Below are 21,050 nucleotides of genomic sequence, written 5' to 3' on the forward strand. Positions count from 1 at the left end.
ACATTTACCTGAAAGTTAGCATCCTTGAAACCAGGAGGCTTAGCCATAAACCTGACTAAGGCTTGGCCTGGAATATCACTTCTTTCCATGTTGTGCACTTTCTGTAAATGAGAGAATACGGGTAAATTTAAACAAGAGAGTACGGACAAAATGCACATTTCTGTTAACTTGGCTAAGTGAGACTGTTTTCTGTTCTGAATCTGGTTTTCTTTCTACCACTTGCTGTCACATTAATTTTTGTTTTATTATGTTTTAGTAGTGTGAAGTCATTATGGCCAATATGGACAAAAATGAATGCTTGGCGGACAGTACAGATGCAACACTCTCAAATTAACAAATGCATTCCCCACCATGATGCTTTATTGAATTTATCAATGATTTTGTAAGACACACTTCACAAATTCCTGATTATGTAATAAACTCTGCAGTAATCTGTGATTATATAATGCATCCTGCACTGAGCCTTTGTTACATAAAATCTTATTCCACTGATAGCTATTTACGTAATGATTACTTTGTTAATCCCTGGTTATATTATGCATACTCCACTTATAGCTATATTATGTAATTATGACTCTATTAAGCCATGGATATATAATGCATCCTGCACTGAGCCTTTGTTACATAAAATCTAATTCCACTGATAGCTATTTATGTAATACATATTCAATACCTAATCAAACAGCTGTACAGATGCTGTTAGTACTGACACTCACCGTAGTAAACTCTTCCATTGCAGCTAGCCTTTCTTTCCAGTTACTGCTGGTCAGTTGATCTATCACTGACTTAGGGAGGACAGTAGCTGCTATTTCTATGGCCTCTTCATCCTAAATAGGAAAAGAAGGGAACACAATAAAAGAGGAATCTATAAACTTATCTTCCAAAAATTCTTTATTTCTAGAAGCATTCAATAATTTCATTACACAACAAAGGGACAGAGAAACCAATACCCATTTCCTATACAACAACCTAAGAGTGATAGTTCTGCTAAAGTAGTAACACCAGCCATTTACACCCAAGACAAACAATGTTGGCACCGCTATGGTGTTCTTACTATCCCCTGCACAACATGACAAAATACACCCAAGACTGGTTCTGATGGTATCTGTGTTGTGGCCTCACTAGTATCTCTGTTGTGACCTCACTACTCCTTATACTACATTGATTGGCTACTTACACCTAAGACTGGTTCTGACGGTATCTCTGCTGTGGTCTCACTACTCCTTATACTAAATTGATTGGCTACTTACACCTAAGACTGGTTCTGACGGTATCTCTGTTGTGGCCTCACTACTCCATATACTACATTGATTGGCTACTTACACCCAAGACTGGTTCTGACGGAATCTCTGCTGTGGTCTCACTACTCCTTATACTACATTGATTGGCTACTTACACCCAAGACTGGTTCTGACAGTACCTCTGTTGTGGTCTCACTACTCCTTATACTACATTGATTGGCTACTTACACCCAAGCCTGGTTCTGACGGTATCTCTGTTGTGGCCTCACTACTCCTTATACCACATGGATTGACTACTTACACCCAAGACTGGTTCTGACAGTATCTCTGTTGTGGCCTCACTACTCCTTATACAACATGGATTGACTACTTACACCCAAGACTGGTTCTGACGGTATCTCTGTTGTGGCCTCACTACTCCTTATACAACATGGATTGACTACTTACACCCAAGACTGGTTCTGACGGTATCTCTGTTGTGGCCTCACTACTCCTTATACAACATGGATTGACTACTTACACCCAAGACTGGTTCTGACAGTATCTCTGTTGTGGCCTCACTACTCCTTATACAACATGGATTGACTACTTACACCCAAGACTGGTTCTGACGGTATCTCTGTTGTGGCCTCACTACTCCTTATACAACATGGATTGACTACTTACACCCAAGACTGGTTCTGACGGTATCTCTGTTGTGGCCTCACTACTCCTTATACAACATGGATTGACTACTTACACCCAAGACTGGTTCTGACGGTATCTCTGTTGTGGTCTCACTACTCCTTATACAACATGGATAGACTACTTACACTCAAGACTGGTTCTGACGGTATCTCTGTTGTGGCCTCACTACTCCTTATACAATATGGATTGACTACTTACACCCAAGACTGGTTCTGACGGTATCTCTGTTGTGGCCTCACTACTCCTTATACAACATGGACTACTTACACCCAAGACTGGTTCTGACGGTATCTCTGTTGTAGTCTCACTACTCCTTATACAACATGGATTGACTACTAACACCCAAGACTGGTTCTGACGGTATCTCTGTTGTGGTCTCACTACTCCTTATACAACATGGATTGACTACTTACAACCCCAGACTGGTTCTGACGGTATCTCTGTTGTGGCCTCACTACTCCATATACCACATGGATTGACTACTTACAACCCCAGACTGGTTCTGACGGTATCTCTGTTGTGGTCTCACTACTCCTTATACAACATGGATTGACTACTTACACCCAAGACTGGTTCTGACGGTATCTCTGTTGTGGTCTTACTTCCTCCTTTGCCTGCTGCTGTCTTCTTAGCTCCGCCTCCTCCTTTGACTGATTTAGCTTTACTGCTCTGATTAAATAAATAAGCAGGAATACTTTCACAACACTTACAAATTTAAATAACATCTGAAAACTGATAAATGCACAAGCAATGGTCAAACTGATGGTTTTCATGGCTAGGCTACTATTTATTGAATCTTAGAGACATTCAATCAGTAAAGCTTGTCTAAAAGGCTTCATGGTACCTTGTTCACATATGGATCCAATTCATCTTTAATATAAGTAAATAAGAATAAAGTAAATCCTACCAGTTTCATATATTTGGATTCCACTTCTCAGTTTAATTAGCTGTAATATCAAACCAAGATTAACTTACAGATTTAGCTGATTTTGTTCCCTTTGCTGCTTTCTTTTCTGTTCCAGCAGCGGGTGGGGCTGTTTTGGGTCTTGATTTGGCTGTAGGAGCTGCTTTCTTCTCTTCCTTTTTCTCCTTGGGTTTGGATTTCTTGGCCCCACCTTTACCCTCTGGCAGTTCCACCTTCTCACAGTATTCTTTTATCTGTAAACAATAAAGACATATGGACAAGTTCAACTTGCAGGTGATTAACAGATCTGTGCATTAAGCAGTTTCATAAAAACTGCAACATGCAGACTAATAAAACTCTATATCCAGTACATCAATAGACACACTCAGGGAATAAGATATCAAGAGTCACATAGCAAACTGCAATACACTATCAGCAAATAGCTATACAGATGCAAAGATGTATATCCAGGGATGTAAGTGCAGCCCCCCCCAAAAAAATGGAAAACTATTCAGTGACCCCGGGTGAATGCTGTCCTAACACATCCTACTCCTAGCTCTGACTACTTACACACTATCGTTATGTTAGGCTAGCTCAAAGTTACGAATACGTCGCAGCGAACTTTGGAATAAAAGCAGTCTTACATTCGAATGCGATCACGAATATCGACTATCATATGCGTATACCGTAGATTTCCCCCGCTCACAAATATCACAAGCCTTAATTCCGGAACTTATGTCGAGCAACAGCAGTTACGAAGATATTAATTAGCAGTCCAATCAACGTGAATTAGGCAAGGTTTTTCAACGACAGAAATGAGCTATGGCGATTTGAAGTTTGCACGTACGCAACGATGTTCACATGGCACAATGTTGTACAGTGCAATGCGATGTGTAACAGGAAATGGTATTTTGGTTGATCGATGAGTGAAATTGAAGTTAGCTTGCTGCAACGGGCCAGGCATTTTTGCCGAGTTGTGTCTTTGATATTCGTACAATTTTGTACAACTTTATTGGAATTAAAAAAAAAAACGGATTTCCGTATAAATACGGAAGACTTACATCCCTGCTTATCATTTACTGTACACAGGAAGCATAGTACTTTATCAGAGACAACATTCTGAGACTGCTACATGAAATGTGAACACTACATTATTACCTGACAACGTGACTAAATGTGTCACAACAATACTACAGCAACATTAGCACACATTGTTGCATAAGTCATTCAGACATTAACCATGACAAATGTTAATTGGCATTTTATGCCCAATAGTTTTCACAGGGAAGTTACCTTATCCAATTTCAATTTCTCAAGATCAGCTATGAGTGGATTCATTGGTTTCTCTCCAACTATTCTTAAGGCCGTCCCTAAGGCTTGCATAGCTGCCTCCCTTACATCAGGAGTTGTATCTGAAAGTTTCTGGAAAAACAAATATGGAGACATTAATTTCATATAGTCTTTAAGATAATGAAACCTAAAACCGCAATTCAAGATGAAGTGGAATTGTAAGATGTAAGGAGTACTTGTTTTTTTTCATTTCTTTACTGAAGACATCTCTCCTAGTAAGGTAGCGTATTAATTTCTGGCAGCCACATCCAACTTTGATATAAGCTAGCTTTATCAGCAGATAATATACCTAGCTTTATCATCAGATAATGTACATAGCTTTATCATCAGATACTGTTCATAGCCTCACAAATTGTAAAGCAAGACAGGAAACAATGCCTCAATATATTGTTTACAAAACTGATACATAAGCAAACAAACAAATGTCAGCTCAGCTATATCACATTAACTCCTTATGAAGATTAGAGCCAAGTTACCCACATCAGCCATTTCATGGTACAAGTGAAGTTTGCAACTTGCCTAACACCCACTTATTATAGGGTTACACCATACATATCAAAATATCTGAGTGTAGCTAACTAATTCCATGCATTGCATAGCAATGTGAACTCCCACATATTTTTCAGTACTTTTAATTACACCGAAACTGCCATTGTTTAAGCCAAAGGTGGGCATAGTCTGGACGGAGGGCAGAAAAGTTTAATATTGGAACAATGATCGTATCCATCCAAACATGAACTGAAATAATTAACTTCACTGAATGAGTATAAACTTGAAAATATTAATACTTTGATTGAAGTTGTGCATAGTTTTATGGCCAACATATTGGGTATGAATATTGCACAATTCAAGTATAACTTTACATGACCTTTGACCTTTATTCTTGTACTTTTTTCCCCTTCATCACCTGACCATTGTCACTGAATTTGTTTCAAATCAGATTAAATCCTTAGGAGAAGCAGTTTAATGGATTTAAAGTTTGAATCACCCTTGAGCCCACCCAAATGACCTTTCACCTACTATCATAAAACTTTAAGGAAGCCTTTGAGGCTCTACCAGGTGTGCTAATAATGAGGCTGTAATTCATTAGCAAGCACTACACCCACTGTTTTATGTAAGTATACAATTTGTACATTTACCTGCACAAGAGAAGAACCAAGAGGTTTCAAGACTGCTTTAGGTAAACTTGAAGCAGAGCTGATTCTGAAAGATCTGGCTAAAAACAAACAAGTCTCTGCTTTGATGGATGGATTCTTGTTATCCAGCGCTGCCAGGACATCCTCCATAATATTGGTAAAGTTAGTCTGATGAGGAGAAAAAAGGGAGCAGGAATTAATGCAGTACTCTGTAAAGACACTTTTAAGCCTTTGGTTTTCAAACCAGAAAGCCGTCCGACTTTGCAATTCCAATCCATAAAATATTCTGCTCAGTTACTGATAAAGCAACTAGTGTGAAGGGTTCTTATAATTTTCATATTATGACCTCAAAGAACATTAGACCTCCCCCAAAACTACTAGAAAGTTTGTTCTAATTAAGGTTTGTTCTAATTAAGTTGTTCTAATTAAGTTGTTTGTTCTAATTAAGTTGTTCTATTTAATTTTGTTCTAATTAAGTTGAACTTATTCAGTTAGCCAGTTTACAACATTGTCAGATTTTGATTCCTGCTTACCACAAAAGAACATGCCTCCAACACAAACAACCCCATTTACCTAGTATAAGATTCACCAAAGCTGAACTCAATGGGTTAGCCTGTTCATAAACTTTTCAAATTTTGACCATTCCTGACCTCAAATGACCTTTGGCGTCCACCAAACACCATTAAAATCCATAACTCATTAAGAAGGATATATATCATGTACAAGATTTGGCACAACAGGTGGATTTATTGTGTTAGCTTGATAACATTGTGTCATGGTTGACAATGGTTGATGTCAAATGAGATTGGAGCTCTACCAAACTAGTAGATAGCCAGTACTACTTAATATCAGGCACTTATCACCCTACTATGACCATCACAATTGAGTTGCTTGTTTAAAAGGTTTTCACCAAAACCATTACATTCTTGTTGTGCTGTAGTGTAGCATCAAAAGGAAGTAAATATCACTACATCATGACAAGATGGTACAAAATACCTGAGTTGCTTTCATTCTTTCATTTATTTGAATATTTAGTATATTTTACTCTTGATCTGCCACTATCATTTTGTAGACAAATACATTATGATTGAAATAGTATTTGTAAGGTATGGTTCTCAATGGTGACATGAACAGTTGTTATCACTATAAAGTCTTCATAGTTATAGTCATAGTTATCACTATATAGTCTTTCATCAATAACGAATTTCTTATATCACATGACAAGTTGCAAGGTGAGTTCATAATAATATTACAATGCTGTAATATTGTGGTACTTGAGGTGTGTCCTATGGAATAACTGAATTTACTTACAGCTGTAATATTGTGGTACTTGAGGTGTGTCCTATGGAATAACTGAATTTACTTACAGCTGTAATATTGTGGTACTTGAGGTGTGTCTTATGGAATAACTGAATTTACTTACAGCTGTAATATTGTGGTACTTGAGGTGTGTCCTATGGAATAACTGAATTAACTTACAGAGCTGTAATATTGTGGTACTTGAGGTGTGTCCTATGGAATAACTGAATTAACTTACAGAGCTGTAATATTGTGGTACTTGAGGTGTGTCCTATGGAATAACTGAATTTACTTACAGCTGTAATATTGTGGTACTTGAGATGTGTCCTATGGAATAACTGAATTAACTTACAGAGCTGTAATATTGTGGTACTTGAGGTGTGTCTTATGGAATAACTGAATTTACTTACAGCTGTAATATTGTGGTACTTGAGGTGTGTCCTATGGAATAACTGAATTAACTTACAGAGCTGTAATATTGTGGTACTTGAGGTGTGTCCTATGGAATAACTGAATTTACTTACAGCTGTAATATTGTGGTACTTGAGATGTGTCCTATGGAATAACTGAATTTACTTACAGCTGTAATATTGTGGTACTTGAGGTGTGTCCTATGGAATAACTGAATTTACTTACAGCTGTAATATTGTGGTGCTTGAGGTGTGTCCTATGGAATAACTGAATTTACTTACAGCTGTAATATTGTGGTACTTGAGGTGTGTCCTATGGAATAACTGAATTAACTTACAGAGCTGTAATATTGTGGTACTTGAGGTGTGTCCTATGGAATAACTGAATTTACTTACAGCTGTAATATTGTGGTACTTGAGATGTGTCCTATGGAATAACTGAATTTACTTACAGCTGTAATATTGTGGTACTTGAGGTGTGTCCTATGGAATAACTGAATTTACTTACAGCTGTAATATTGTGGTACTTGAGGTGTGTCCTATGGAATAACTGAATTTACTTACAGCTTTAATATTGTGGTACTTGAGGTGTGTCCTATGGAATAACTGAATTTACTTACAGCTGTAATATTGTGGTGCTTAAGGTGTGTCCTATGGAATAACTGAATTTACTTACAGCTGTAATATTGTGGTACTTGAGGTGTGTCCTATGGAATAACTGAATTTACTTACAGCTGTAATATTGTGGTGCTTGAGGTGTGTCCTATGGAATAACTGAATTTACTTACAGCTGTAATATTGTGGTACTTGAGGTGTGTCCTATGGAATAACTGAATTAACTTACAGCTGTAATATTGTGGTGCTTGAGGTGTGTCCTATGGAATAACTGAATTTACTTACAGCTGTAATATTGTGGTACTTGAGGTGTGTCCTATGGAATAACTGAATTTACTTACAGCTGTAATATTGTGGTGCTTGAGGTGTGTCCTATGGAATAACTGAATTAACTTACAGCTGTAATATTGTGGTACTTGAGGTGTGTCTTATGGAATAACTGAATTTACTTACAGCTGTAATATTGTGGTACTTGAGGTGTGTCCTATGGAATAACTGAATTAACTTACAGCTGTAATATTGTGGTACTTGAGGTGTGTCCTATGGAATAACTGAATTTACTTACATCTGTAATATTGTGGTACTTGAGGTGTGTCCTATGGAATAACTGAATTTACTTACAGCTGTAATATTGTGGTACTTGAGGTGTGTCTTATGGAATAACTGAATTTACTTACAGCTGTAATATTGTGGTGCTTGAGGTGTGTCCTTTGGAATAACTGAATTTATTGTGGTACTTGAGGTGTGTCCTATGGAATAACTGAATTAACTTACAGCTGTAATATTGTGGTACTTGAGGTGTGTCCTTTGGAATAACTGAATTTACTTACATCTGTAATATTGTGGTACTTGAGGTGTGTCCTATGGAATAACTGAATTTACTTACAGCTGTAATATTGTGGTACTTGAGGTGTGTCCTTTGGAATAACTGAATTAACTTACAGCTGTAATATTGCGGTACTTGAGGTGTGTCCTTTGGAATAACTGAATTTACTTACATCTGTAATATTGTGGTACTTGAGGTGTGTCCTATGGAATAACTGAATTTACTTACAGCTGTAATATTGTGGTACTTTAGGTGTCCTATGGAATAACTGAATTTACTTACAGCTGTAATATTGTGGTACTTGAGGTGTGTCCTATGGAATAACTGAATTAACTTACAGCTGTAATATTGTGGTACTTGAGGTGTGTCCTATGGAATAACTGAATTTACTTACAGCTGTAATATTGTGGTACTTGAGGTGTGTCCTATGGAATAACTGAATTTATTGTGGTACTTGAGGTGTGTCTTATGGAATAACTGAATTTACTTACAGCTGTAATATTGTGGTACTTGAGGTGTGTCCTATGGAATAACTGAATTTACCTACAGCTGTAATATTGTGGTACTTGAGGTGTGTCCTATGGAATAACTGAATTTACTTACAGCTGTAATATTGTGGTACTTGAGGTGTGTCCTATGGAATAACTGAATTTATTGTGGTACTTGAGGTGTGTCTTATGGAATAACTGAATTTACTTACAGCTGTAATATTGTGGTACTTGAGGTGTGTCCTATGGAATAACTGAATTTATTGTGGTACTTGAGGTGTGTCTTATGGAATAACTGAATTTACTTACAGCTGTAATATTGTGGTACTTGAGGTGTGTCCTATGGAATAACTGAATTAACTTACAGAGCTGTAATATTGTGGTACTTGAGGTGTGTCCTATGGAATAACTGAATTTACTTACAGCTGTAATATTGTGGTACTTGAGGTGTGTCCTATGGAATAACTGAATTTACTTACAGCTGTAATATTGTGGTACTTGAGGTGTGTCCTATGGAATAACTGAATTTACTTACAGCTGTAATATTGTGGTACTTGAGGTGTGTCCTATGGAATAACTGAATTTACTTACAGCTGTAATATTGTGGTACTTGAGGTGTGTCCTATGGAATAACTGAATTTACTTACAGCTGTAATATTGTGGTACTTGAGGTGTGTCCTATGGAATAACTGAATTAACTTACAGAGCTGTAATATTGTGGTACTTGAGGTGTCCTATGGAATAACTGAATTTACTTACAGCTGTAATATTGTGGTACTTGAGGTGTGTCCTATGGAATAACTGAATTAACTTACAGAGCTGTAATATTGTGGTACTTGAGGTGTGTCCTATGGAATAACTGAATTTACTTACAGCAGGGAATGATGCATCAATTGCATCTCGCAAAGCCGTCACAACCATCACTTTCTTCTCCTTGAACTTTTCAAGAATTGCTTGAATACACTGGAAAGTTAAACAAAGAAAACATTGTTGAACTAAATTTGCTGTCATTACTAACTTTCACAGAGATAACCTAGAGAATGATGGGGCTATTCATTGATTGATCTACAGTGTGCTAAATTCTGTTATCTGAGAAACTTACCAAATTGGCATAGGGAGAAAATTTCTTCTTAAGTCCGTTTCCAAGGCCTGCCAGGCATTTACCAGCTGATGCAACAATCATAACATTTGTATCCTTGCTGATGGTCTGTTGAAGAGACAAATTGTGAAAAGTATAGAATTAATGGCAGCGTCTCAGTTGTTACCTGGATCTTGAAATCATTTTATTGAACCAAAGGTAGATGCTTATCATTTGGTACAATGGACTTTATCACTGAGAGAATCAAAAGCGCGGAAAGATGCAATCCTTTATGTGGAATTAGTACAATCTTGCGTGAGGGACTTGCAATACATTTACACTGTAGATTAGCGCACCTTCCCCAGCTTTGAATAGCGTTGAATCAAACTATCTACATTTTTTCCTGTTATGGTTGTGATGAAATGCGCTGAAAAATAAAATCTGTTATGTGGAACGTAATAATCGGTTCCGCATAATCAGTATCGCCATGGATTTTGCCGATGCCGATTATTTACCGATTATCGGTCGAACACTAGAAGAGATGCAACAAAGCAATTCTGAGATTGGGGTATACAGGGCCACTGTGTAAAACATATTACCATACTTAGATTAACAGTTAACAATTTTTTTTTTCCATTCAGAATTGCAGGGTATGATCTACATTGCATCAAACAATTTTTTATTTCAAAACCTGTTTTTGTTTTGTTTGAAGCAAAGCCTCTTGAATTTCTAGATAAAACTCAAAAGGGTCACTTAAAAGTCAGAAATTTACTTGGGGAAAGAAAACAAGGATTAACCACAAAACTTGTATACAGTGTGAAACCATGATTCTGAAAGGTGAGATTGGCTCCCCTCTAGAGAGTTTTCATGGTTACTGAATCTTTTGACCTTACCTTCTTAAGCACCTTGACAAGATCACCATAGTCCCCAGCCTCTAATTTTGGTTTACAACACAAAGGCAGTACCGTCTCCAAGGCTTCTTTTCTCGTCTGCCATTTCTTTGCTTCCTAAAAGATAGAAATAAACACAGAGCTAGATCAATTTAAAACTGTTTTAACATGTTATGAACCAGTGTAGCACTAGTTAGTGCAGCACTAGTAGGTCACTGTAGACTTCTTATGTTTTTTCTGTTTTTTTTCCAGAAACAGTTACACCGTCATAGGGATATGAAGTCCGTCTAGCCTCCAAATTGCTACAGAACCAGAGCCAACCTTTGAAGCCAGCTGCCACTCACCACCATCACCACTCATCGCCTCCTCCAATCCTAACCTGCTACATTCCTGTCACCGTCCAGTCACATGTCTCTCGACCTGGCCCACAAAGTTCAAATTTAAAAATAACTCTCTAATTTCCGATCTCTCAATTTAGGAGTCTTTTATTTACTGGTCAGTGGCTGTCGCCCCTGGATCGCTAAAGCGCCTTTCGGCAGAAACAGCTATTTACGAGACAATCTATGGCTATAGACTTCTATGTACTTATCTATGGTTACATCATTATTACACAAACAACTAAATTATGTCTGAATATTCATTACAACAACAATTATGCACACACACACTATCCCTTGATCCTTACCATATTATCATAAAAGTCCTTTGGCAGTTTAGACAAAATATCTTCCGGTTCAATTAAATCAAAAGGGTCTATGGCAGGAGCAGCTGCTTCATCTTCTGACCCTGATGAAAATGAAACAAAAAATATAAAAACTTGTAAAATCTCTGAAAACTGGCTTGGGCTTTCATTGAATACTGGAAGTAAAGGAAGGAAAAGGTACTTACATTATATCACAAAGAGTAATTTATCTTCACTTCATTTACCAGAAACAGAGTATCTCTGAGTTCTTTCAATAGCCTAACACAGGATGTATCCACCTGACAAGACCATCTTTATAAACATGTGCACCAATGTCTACTACAGAATGTGATAGGTTACAGCAGTCATTAAGAGAAACAGTGAAACATCAGACCCATTCATTTCTAAGGGTAGGATGTAGCATCACTTCAATTTTGTACTTGTCCAACAGAAAAACTATATATCATAAGATTTGAGCAGAGGAACTTGCTGTCAACTAAATCACATATTAGATTAACAATAACAATAGGGGTCACAAAAAGTACTTGTTTTAAGGATTATCCGTTAGATAATCAGAATCTGCTCAATTTTTCATTGCCCATGATTATTGAGACCGGTTATTGGGACATTTCCAAAGAAACTGTTGTGTGAAAAATAAAGCAGTCTTTGGTTTATCACTGTGGCAAACTTTCTTCAATGTATTTTTGCTTTGAGTATTAACAATTCAGAATCAATACCCTGCTGTTCAACAGATGTTTGATGTGACCCTTAGCTAGAATTAGCTAGAATATGTACCCTAGTCTGTTACAGTCCTGGTGCATGTATCTACATCTACATCTGACTGTGGATAAACTTACCACTTTCTTCATCACTTTCTCCTCCACCTGCTGCCTCTGCTTTAGCTTTCAGATCTTGTTGTGATTTAAGAAACCTTGCTTGCTTAGCTGCCTTTTTGGGTAGTTTCTCAAATTCATCCTCTAGCTCTTTAAGCTGGGTGAAGGGAAAAATGTAAAAACTCCATAAATTTCTAATTTATCTCTTCCAATGGATACAGTGTCTACAATGTTTGTTCTATCAATCCATCTGGTCAGGATTAGGCATAACGATCAACATTTGTTTGGTGTAGGTCAACTGCAGTCAACGCTATCGCAGTAACAATGTATGGAGAGATCTAAAGCAACAGTACAGATTGAAACCTCTATAAGGCATGATTAGTCATTCATCATTCACTTCAGGTTAGAAGGTATTTAAGAAACACCCTAATAATAAACTATGATCCCAACAAAGGCACACAAACACTCCCCATTACCCTAACAGTAGAGGATAACATTATCTCAAATTCAGACGGAAGTTAACTCCTCAGCCTAATCATCAGCTAATTACAGCAATAAGACAATGCACAAGAACAATGCACTGGATTACATGAAAGTCTTATGTACTGTATGGGGAAGGTTGGAGAACATTTTTATAATTTCTGAAATCAAATGCAACAATTTTTGCTGTTAGTAATCATTCAATAATGCCAAATCAAACATGGCTGTTGGACAGTTAATAATCATAAACACTAAATTCTTCAGACTTTGGTAGGTGTTGTTCATAGTTCTATAATCATAAACACAACATTCTTCAGAATTTTGTAGTTATTATATACTGGCCACTTGCAGGACTAGCTCAGTATCTTCCAATCAATGTTACTAACACAGCCTGTAGATGAGCTCACTACTCACTAGGTTTGCCCATGCTGCTAGTTGTGTATTTTACCTGTACTGGTTTAATGTTACTAAGGCTAGGTTTGCCCCTGCTGCTAGTTGTGTATTTTACCTGTACTGGTTTAATGTTACTAAGGCTAGGTTTGCCCCTGCTGCTAGTTGTGTATTTTACCTGTACTGGTTTAATGTTACTAAGGCTAGGTTTGCCCCTGCTGCTAGTTGTGTATTTTACCTGTACTGGTTTAATGTTACTAAGGCTAGGTTTGCCCCTGCTGCTAGTTGTGTATTTTACCTGTACTGGTTTAATGTTACTAAGGCTAGGTTTGCCCCTGCTGCTAGTTGTGTATTTTACCTGTACTGGTTTAATGTTACTAAGGCTAGGTTTGCCCCTGCTGCTAGTTGTGTATTTTACCTGTACTGGTTTAATGTTACTAAGGCTAGGTTTGTCCCTGCTGCTAGTTGTGTATTTTACCTGTACTGGTTTAATGTTACTAAGGCTAGGTTTGCCCCTGCTGCTAGTTGTGTATTTTACCTGTACTGGTTTAATGTTACTAAGGCTAGGTTTGCCCCTGCTGCTAGTTGTGTATTTTACCTGTACTGGTTTAATGTTACTAAGGCTAGGTTTGCCCCTGCTGCTAGTTGTGTATTTTACCTGTACTGGTTTAATATTACTAAGGCTAGGTTTGCCCCTGCTGCTAGTTGTGTATTTTACCTGTACTGGTTTAATATTACTAAGGCTAGGTTTGCCCCTGCTGCTAGTTGTGTATTTTACCTGTACTGGTTTAATATTACTAAGGCTAGGTTTGCCCCTGCTGCTAGTTGTGTATTTTACCTGTACTGGTTTAATGTTACTAAGGCTAGGTTTGATAGCTGCTCCAATCCACCTATAGACTTCAATAGCCAGCTGTTTAGTTTCCTCTCGTACAGTCTTGTCACTATGCTCCAATAGTTTGGGAATGCTCTTCACTATCGGCTTCATACTGATGATCTTGGAACCAAAATCTCGCACAGCTTCTTTCATCACTAACGTGCAGGCTGCAACAACCTTAGGCTGCTTGTTTGACAAACCATTCATAACTTCTTCCTGCAAAAGGAAATATTTCAAAAGTTAATTCAATATAATGGATTGGTCATTAACAAACTTAAGACAGTTGAACATAGCACTTTCTCACCATGAATGGATGGTTTGAAGGTATCATAGCTTCCTCTTGATAGAATAGATCAGCTGTCATTAAGAACTAATACTAATATTATACAAGAAATTACAACTCTTATTATTGATGACCAGTATGATTTTAAATTATAAGACTGTATGAGTGATCATTTTAAAGATCTTCATAGACTGTCAATCTGAGATGAAGAATTTGACCAATTTTGGCTAAAGATATTGAATACTTTCACTTAGGAATCATGCAAGTCAAGTTTTGTTGACATGATACCAGCATTGCAAACATCCCATATCATTAATGTTATTATGGTATAAAGAAACCCAGTAAAACATTACTTCAGGAAAGAAAATCATAACTATAGAGTCTGTAAGAAATGACCTTACCATGACCTGTTCTTGTTTTTCTAGTTCTATGTACATCATTAGAATCTCTTTCCCTTTTTCCTTTGTCTTGGTTCTGGATGAGTTGAGACATTTTGTGACCACTGCTGAAGAAACTTCTCCACATGTCCTGAAGAATGAACAACAATCCAGCCATTAATCTTCCAGTAGCAGTACCAACTTTGCATAATTGTGAAATTCAACTGAGGAATACAATTTATATGTAACCTCTGTGGACCCAACCATTCTAGTGAAGAGTGCATTGCATCAATGGATATGCACTTTACCTCATAATTACACAGTAAACTGTTCTGAATTAAGCTGGGAGAAGAACAATTCAGCAGAACTTCAGAAAGACAGTTTAATCGGATAGAAAACTTTCAGGAAAAGTTCAAACCCAAGGCAATTCACAAACTGTACAAACACCAATCAGAGTTAATAACTTTAGCAGCACTGGTTTATCTGGAAGAGGAAGTGAAGAGATAGAGTGGCATGCAAACTTATGTTATGTACAGACAGTACATGTATGCAGTAATGGAATGTGTGTTGATTTCTTTGGGAGATCCCAAAGAGATAATTATTTAACTAACTCACTTAGGGGCTAATGCTGCATTCTCTTGGTAGGCCAATATTGCATCTAATCCCTTTTCCTGAGCAACAGCATTTGAATCCAAAGCAAACTTCTTCAAAAGGCCAGCAAATTTTGAAAATTCCGGACTCTTTTCGTTGTCTAGTTTTTGGAATAGCTTAGCAGCCTCTTCATATCCACTGAGCCTGGCCTTCCATACCTGTATGGACATGAAAAACAAGACAGGGTTTATCTTATTCGTGTCCACATTATCACAATGCTAAACATACCAAGCTTTGGTGTAAAGTAGGTGTATTCACTTATTTCTCAATTGACGGCAAATAGTTTGTTATCTGAGATATTGAATTTAAATAAAAGTCCTTAAGTCTGCAGAAGGATAACCAATTGTATCAGCTCTCTATGAAACCTTTCATCACCCTGTTCTGTAATCTTTTTGAACAACCACTATATAAGTACCAAACAAAGACATTGAAACATAAGATTTTAACAGGCATATTAATATTCCAAGCGGATCAATGACATGGACTACTGAGGAACAAACTACGGAGGACTCAATACTAATTACTCACTAACTTGCCTTACACTTGTTTCGAGCCTGATTTATCAATTGTGATTACTTAACTTAACTTAATGAACAGTTCAATGTTTTACATGAATTGATCTCAAGTCAGTCACAAGTACGCTCTATGAACTTGACCACCTAGTACTTATAACTCATGGCCCGAGTTAACACCACTCCTCTGCCCGTGTCCCCTCCAACTTTCTTGTACGCACTGCTATACTGTACCTACTGAATGTAGATTTAATGTTTAATACTAATGGACCTTATAACAATCAAAGGTTAAGTTATCTCCGGGCTGTACTATACCTTATGGATACAGCGATCCTCCACTGAGAGTTTCATCCATTCATCATCCCCCATCTCTCACTTCTGTGGGTGAACTGTAACCATGACAAAAGAAACTTCACATTTTGAGGTATACATCGGAGGGTAAAATGGAAACTGTCGAGTTAGTCAATACAAGATTTGATTGGTAAAATTAGGGAAAGAAACAAAAGCAAACCAAACAATATTGACATCATTGTCTTATTTCTGTAACTTTCTGTATTTGCTAACTCTGTACTGAAAACTTGAGAAATCTTTGCACGGCTTCATATACATTTTAAAAGCCATGCACGGAAAAATAGGCCGTCATTTTGAGAAACCATCCATGCAAAAGATGACTGGATGGCTTGCTGCCTAAACCCCTGACCTGAACCCTTAACAACCACATGTATACAGTAAGTACTATTTTAATATTTGTCCCATTATTCTCTCCATATCTTTTGGTGTTATGAGTTTTCCAACATAGTGACAAGCAGGTAATGGCTAAAAAACAGTTTTGGAGGTACAGTATTTGACCTTTTGACCTACTGTACTGTATGACATCACCAATCACACAGGCACAAGTTTACATGACCAGGCACCTTCCAGCAGGGAGTTGTTATGGAAACTCCCTGATACCAGGCATCACCAAGTCCTATCAACAAATTTTCTTACTCTGTGATACATTTGACTGAACAACATACAGTACTGTATACTGTACGTATGGTCATAATTTGGTGTCAAGACTCATATTCAACATGTTGACATTAGTACAGTTACAGTACTGTACTTGTACCTACAGTACTACAGCTGTACCTACTGTAGTAAGTTACTGCTGTACCTTGTAGCTATTACTGTTGTACCTCGTAACTACAGTATATATATTACAGCTGTACCTCTTAACTAGTCTACTACTGTACCTCGTAAGCACTGTACCTCGTTACTATATTACCACTGTACAGTACCTCGTAAGCACTGTACCTCGTTACTATATTACCACTGTACAGTACCTCGTAAGTACTGTCAGGGTTTTCGTTAGTAGCCGGGACCCGGGTCAAATGACCCGCTTACTGCACGTACATGACCCGGCTACTTTGCGACACTCAGTAAAAAAAAATATTTAAAAAAAATAATTAAAATAAAAAAAAAAGACGAAAAAAATCGAGAGGAATAAATACCCACAACCAGGTCAGGTGTGATTGAAACTGTCACAGCAGTTGACTGTTGGTAAAAACTACAAGAAGTTGAACATTAGTAGTATGGTCGAGGAGATGAGGCCGAGGGGTGGGTGAGAGTAGAGGTAGGCGAAGGACTTCTCTTGACAAACAAATTGTTGCTCAACAGAGATAAAAGCTGAATAAAAAATAGAAGGTTCTATCACAGACCTAGTTGGGTATTTTTTGGCAGTAAAATCCTACGCACTTTGTAGGTACCGCAGACCTATTATCATTTTGTTATGATCGCACTTCATTTACTGCAGCAAGTGCATCACACCCTTGCTAAGTTCGGTTCAGTGGCATAGCTACCTCCCTAGGCTCCATGACCCGAGTGTTAATAAAAAAAATTCAGGAGAAAAAAAGAAAAATAGGACAGAAGAAAGGGGTGATTGGGAGGGGGCAATATCATTGACCAAACAACTGTATATTACATCATTTTGCATCTAGAGACTTTTTAAATTGCAATTTTCCCTTAGACCCCTCCCCCATGTCCGCATACAGACAGTCCCGCCTACTTTTCAACTTGACCCACCTACTTCATTTCTTAACAAAAACCCTGACTGTACCTTGTTACTATATTACCACTGTACTGTACCTCGAAAGTACTGTACCTCGTTACTATATTACCACTGTACAGTACTGTACCTCGTAAGTACTGTACCTCGTTACTATATTACCACTGTACAGTACCTTGTAAGTACATACTGTACCTCGTTAAGTACTCTACCCCATAACTACTGTACCTCACTGTTATACCTTGTATTTACTACTGTACCTCGTAACTGCTGTATATTAATGCTGTACCTCTTAACTATATTACTACTGTACCTCATTAATATGCAATAACTAATCAATTAATATGAAATGCAACTAAAAACATTAAAAAAACAGCAATGATGCATTTGACTTAAAACTGTCAAGGAAATTGTAAAACAATAAAGCCATGTACAGTACTGTTTCTCTCATGAATGAGAGTGACAGAGTCAGTATTCAGTTTCCACAATGAAACATTCTCTATATTGCTCAGGTTAAGCTGCATGTGAAATACACAAGACAAAAAAAAAGAAAAAAACATTTCCAGCTTTAGAGCAATAACATGTAAGGTACAATAGGCTAAAGTACATACAACCTAGGCCTAGGCCTATTAACAGATGTTGCAAATCTCTGATCAATTTCTGGAAATTACTACATACAATGTCTTTTATTGAAGAAGAAGAAGAAGACCTGTTTACAAGAATTCATACTGAATGGCAGTTAAGTGTTAGATAATGAAACACTGCATACAGTATTCAAAATATTTTAATAGCTGGCAGCTTTACCAAGACCAATCTAATTATACACCTTCAATACACAGCAAATGTATACAGTGTGCACTGTGCAGTAAAAAAAAACATCAATCAAAGACATGACATTGTCGTGCAAGCTGCTCTTCCTGACGTCAAATATAGCCGAGCCAAAACATCCTGAAATCTCTTGAAGATGAGTCAGATCTCCTAATTATATTTCCTACTGTATATGTCAGTGGTGGACATCCCTTTGCTGTGCATAGAGTCAAGTAATTACTGAGCTGTGCTCTGTACAGATTGGTCTGCCACTAGTACACACTGTCTATTCCTATCATTTCTACAATATATAACTGAAATTGAATGTTCAGCCTCACAATCAGCATATTATGTACAAGGCAAGTGTTATCTCAAACTGGTATTTCAAGTGAATCATTAGTAACATTTGCTCACAAATACATGTATGAGACTTGAGAGATCTAGTAAAAGATCATGTACAGTAATAGTGTCAAGTTGAAATTCACAAATTTGAAGAATAAAAAAAATAATCGGTTGACACAATCACACTCAATCTACTGTAATATGTTAAAGTAAGGTGTGCAGCTAAGCCAGCCATCCAGCATGAATACAGTGCAGCATTTCACGAACAATCTCAAGTTTTTTTTTTGGCCAACAAAAGTAGCCTGCACTGAGCATACTGTAGATTGCATTCCACATGTATAGTAGCACTGAACTCAACCAAGAACAAGAAAATTTTGTACAGTGAAAGAGGTCAGGGCTTGAGCATGACAATTTAAGTCTCTTACACGTACTGTAGACTATTTAGTACTACTTACACAATGCTTTTTAATACAAACAAGACAACGGTTTTATTTACAGTGAACATGAAAGACACTACCTTTGTCTATACTTTTCATGATGAGTTTCTAATATCCCAGGATGGAGTTAAGGGTTTAAAAGCCACCCAACCAGGGGGCTGAGGTATCATTCATGTTCATACACACTGTTACTAAATACTGTATCTAAATTATGATGGCCAAGGTGGAACAGGTTGCATTTACTCATCCTGTGTGTGGCCTGATCAAAAAGTAAACAGGCCATCAGTGCCATTTGAAAATTTATACTTGTGCTATAACACATAATGGTCCCTTTGAAACTACAAATTTGGAATATATACTGGGAGAAATCCACAGAGTGCCATAGTCAAACTTTGGTAATTTAGAAATTAGAACTGTTAACTACTGTACGTACATAATTTACTCCTCTGTGTACTGTAAGTACAATACAGTTGATTTGTACTGTGATCCATACCATATACAGTATGTAACATCTACACAAAGCATTGCACAAAGCCTCAAGGCTATGAACAGAATTTAAGGATTGTTTTAAGGAAATTCTAAGCATTTCTCACAAATTTATGATAAAATTATCAATTCATGTTAATAAAAATATGGAAGTTTATTAACCCTTGTATTATTTAAGAATAATGTGTTTGGATTTCAGCAAAGTTCTGGTTACTGTAGTTGCTGTGGAACTTCAGAGAAGAATGAACTACAATATGGTGATGAGGACACTCCCAGTGGTCCCTTGCTATATTAAGATAATTAAGTGTAAAGCCATCATTCATACCCTGGTCGGGAAGTTATCAATTCCAGGTTGAGAAAAACTTCATTAGTCACATGTGAGACTCACACTGGTCTGTGTTTATGCAGAAGTGACAAGGTTTAATATTGAGAGATGGGTCACTTGAGCACCTGAGCATTCACACTAAAATATCAATGGATTGCCCCAGTGGAGCCAGGATCCTAGGACAGGATAGGGAGATGATGATTGTGGGGTGTGATCCTGAGTAAACGAGCATGGATACTAAGATCTTAATCGCCCTTGCAGTCAGGTACTGTACTCCTTGCGTTCTAAAATTATGTGAACAAGATTATTCGTCCACTGAGGAAAATAGTATTCTTAACATTTGAAGTAACTTGGTAGCAATTGAATTCACACTGCATAGGAACATTGAAAACTCTAGGCAACCATTCCACATGTACCATTTCAAAATAAATTTACAATAATATTTGTACACACTGTTCAGTAGTTAGGATAGTCTGTCAGAATTTGGAGAAGACCTCCCAGGATGACTGATACACCACATGATACTACACATATTATACTTCACTTCCTAGAGAAGAGTAAGAAAGATGACTCCCAAACAACCACACCCAGTCTTCCCAAGTA

General features: G+C 37.3%; 2 protein-coding genes across 6 annotated transcripts in view; one reads left to right on the forward strand and one right to left on the reverse strand.

Annotated features, from left to right (window-relative positions):
• LOC139970053 (uncharacterized) overlaps positions 1-21,050 on the forward strand; it is a 491,924-nt gene that overhangs the window by 279,217 nt on the left and 191,657 nt on the right. The window lies entirely within an intron of this gene.
• The window catches only part of LOC139969354 (cytoskeleton-associated protein 5-like), a 74,302-nt gene that overhangs the window by 40,266 nt on the left and 12,986 nt on the right, over positions 1-21,050 (reverse strand). For all 5 annotated transcript variants that reach the window (XM_071974238.1, XM_071974241.1, XM_071974239.1 and 2 more), the window contains exons 2-16: positions 16,322-16,395; positions 15,459-15,652; positions 14,868-14,994; positions 14,148-14,399; positions 12,464-12,596; positions 11,610-11,710; positions 10,928-11,041; positions 10,059-10,163; positions 9,830-9,919; positions 5,322-5,486; positions 4,126-4,254; positions 2,904-3,086; positions 2,490-2,597; positions 717-827; positions 9-101 (exon numbers count right to left, since the gene is read on the reverse strand). In XM_071974238.1, the coding sequence (XP_071830339.1) occupies positions 9-101; positions 717-827; positions 2,490-2,597; positions 2,904-3,086; positions 4,126-4,254; positions 5,322-5,486; positions 9,830-9,919; positions 10,059-10,163; positions 10,928-11,041; positions 11,610-11,710; positions 12,464-12,596; positions 14,148-14,399; positions 14,868-14,994; positions 15,459-15,652; positions 16,322-16,375 (1,959 nt within the window). In that variant the 5' untranslated portion in view covers positions 16,376-16,395. The remainder of the gene's footprint in view (positions 1-8; positions 102-716; positions 828-2,489; positions 2,598-2,903; positions 3,087-4,125; positions 4,255-5,321; positions 5,487-9,829; positions 9,920-10,058; positions 10,164-10,927; positions 11,042-11,609; positions 11,711-12,463; positions 12,597-14,147; positions 14,400-14,867; positions 14,995-15,458; positions 15,653-16,321; positions 16,396-21,050) is intronic.

Source organism: Apostichopus japonicus, chromosome 7 (assembly GCF_037975245.1).
Source record: "Apostichopus japonicus isolate 1M-3 chromosome 7, ASM3797524v1, whole genome shotgun sequence".
Taxonomy (NCBI): domain Eukaryota; kingdom Metazoa; phylum Echinodermata; class Holothuroidea; order Aspidochirotida; family Stichopodidae; genus Apostichopus; species Apostichopus japonicus.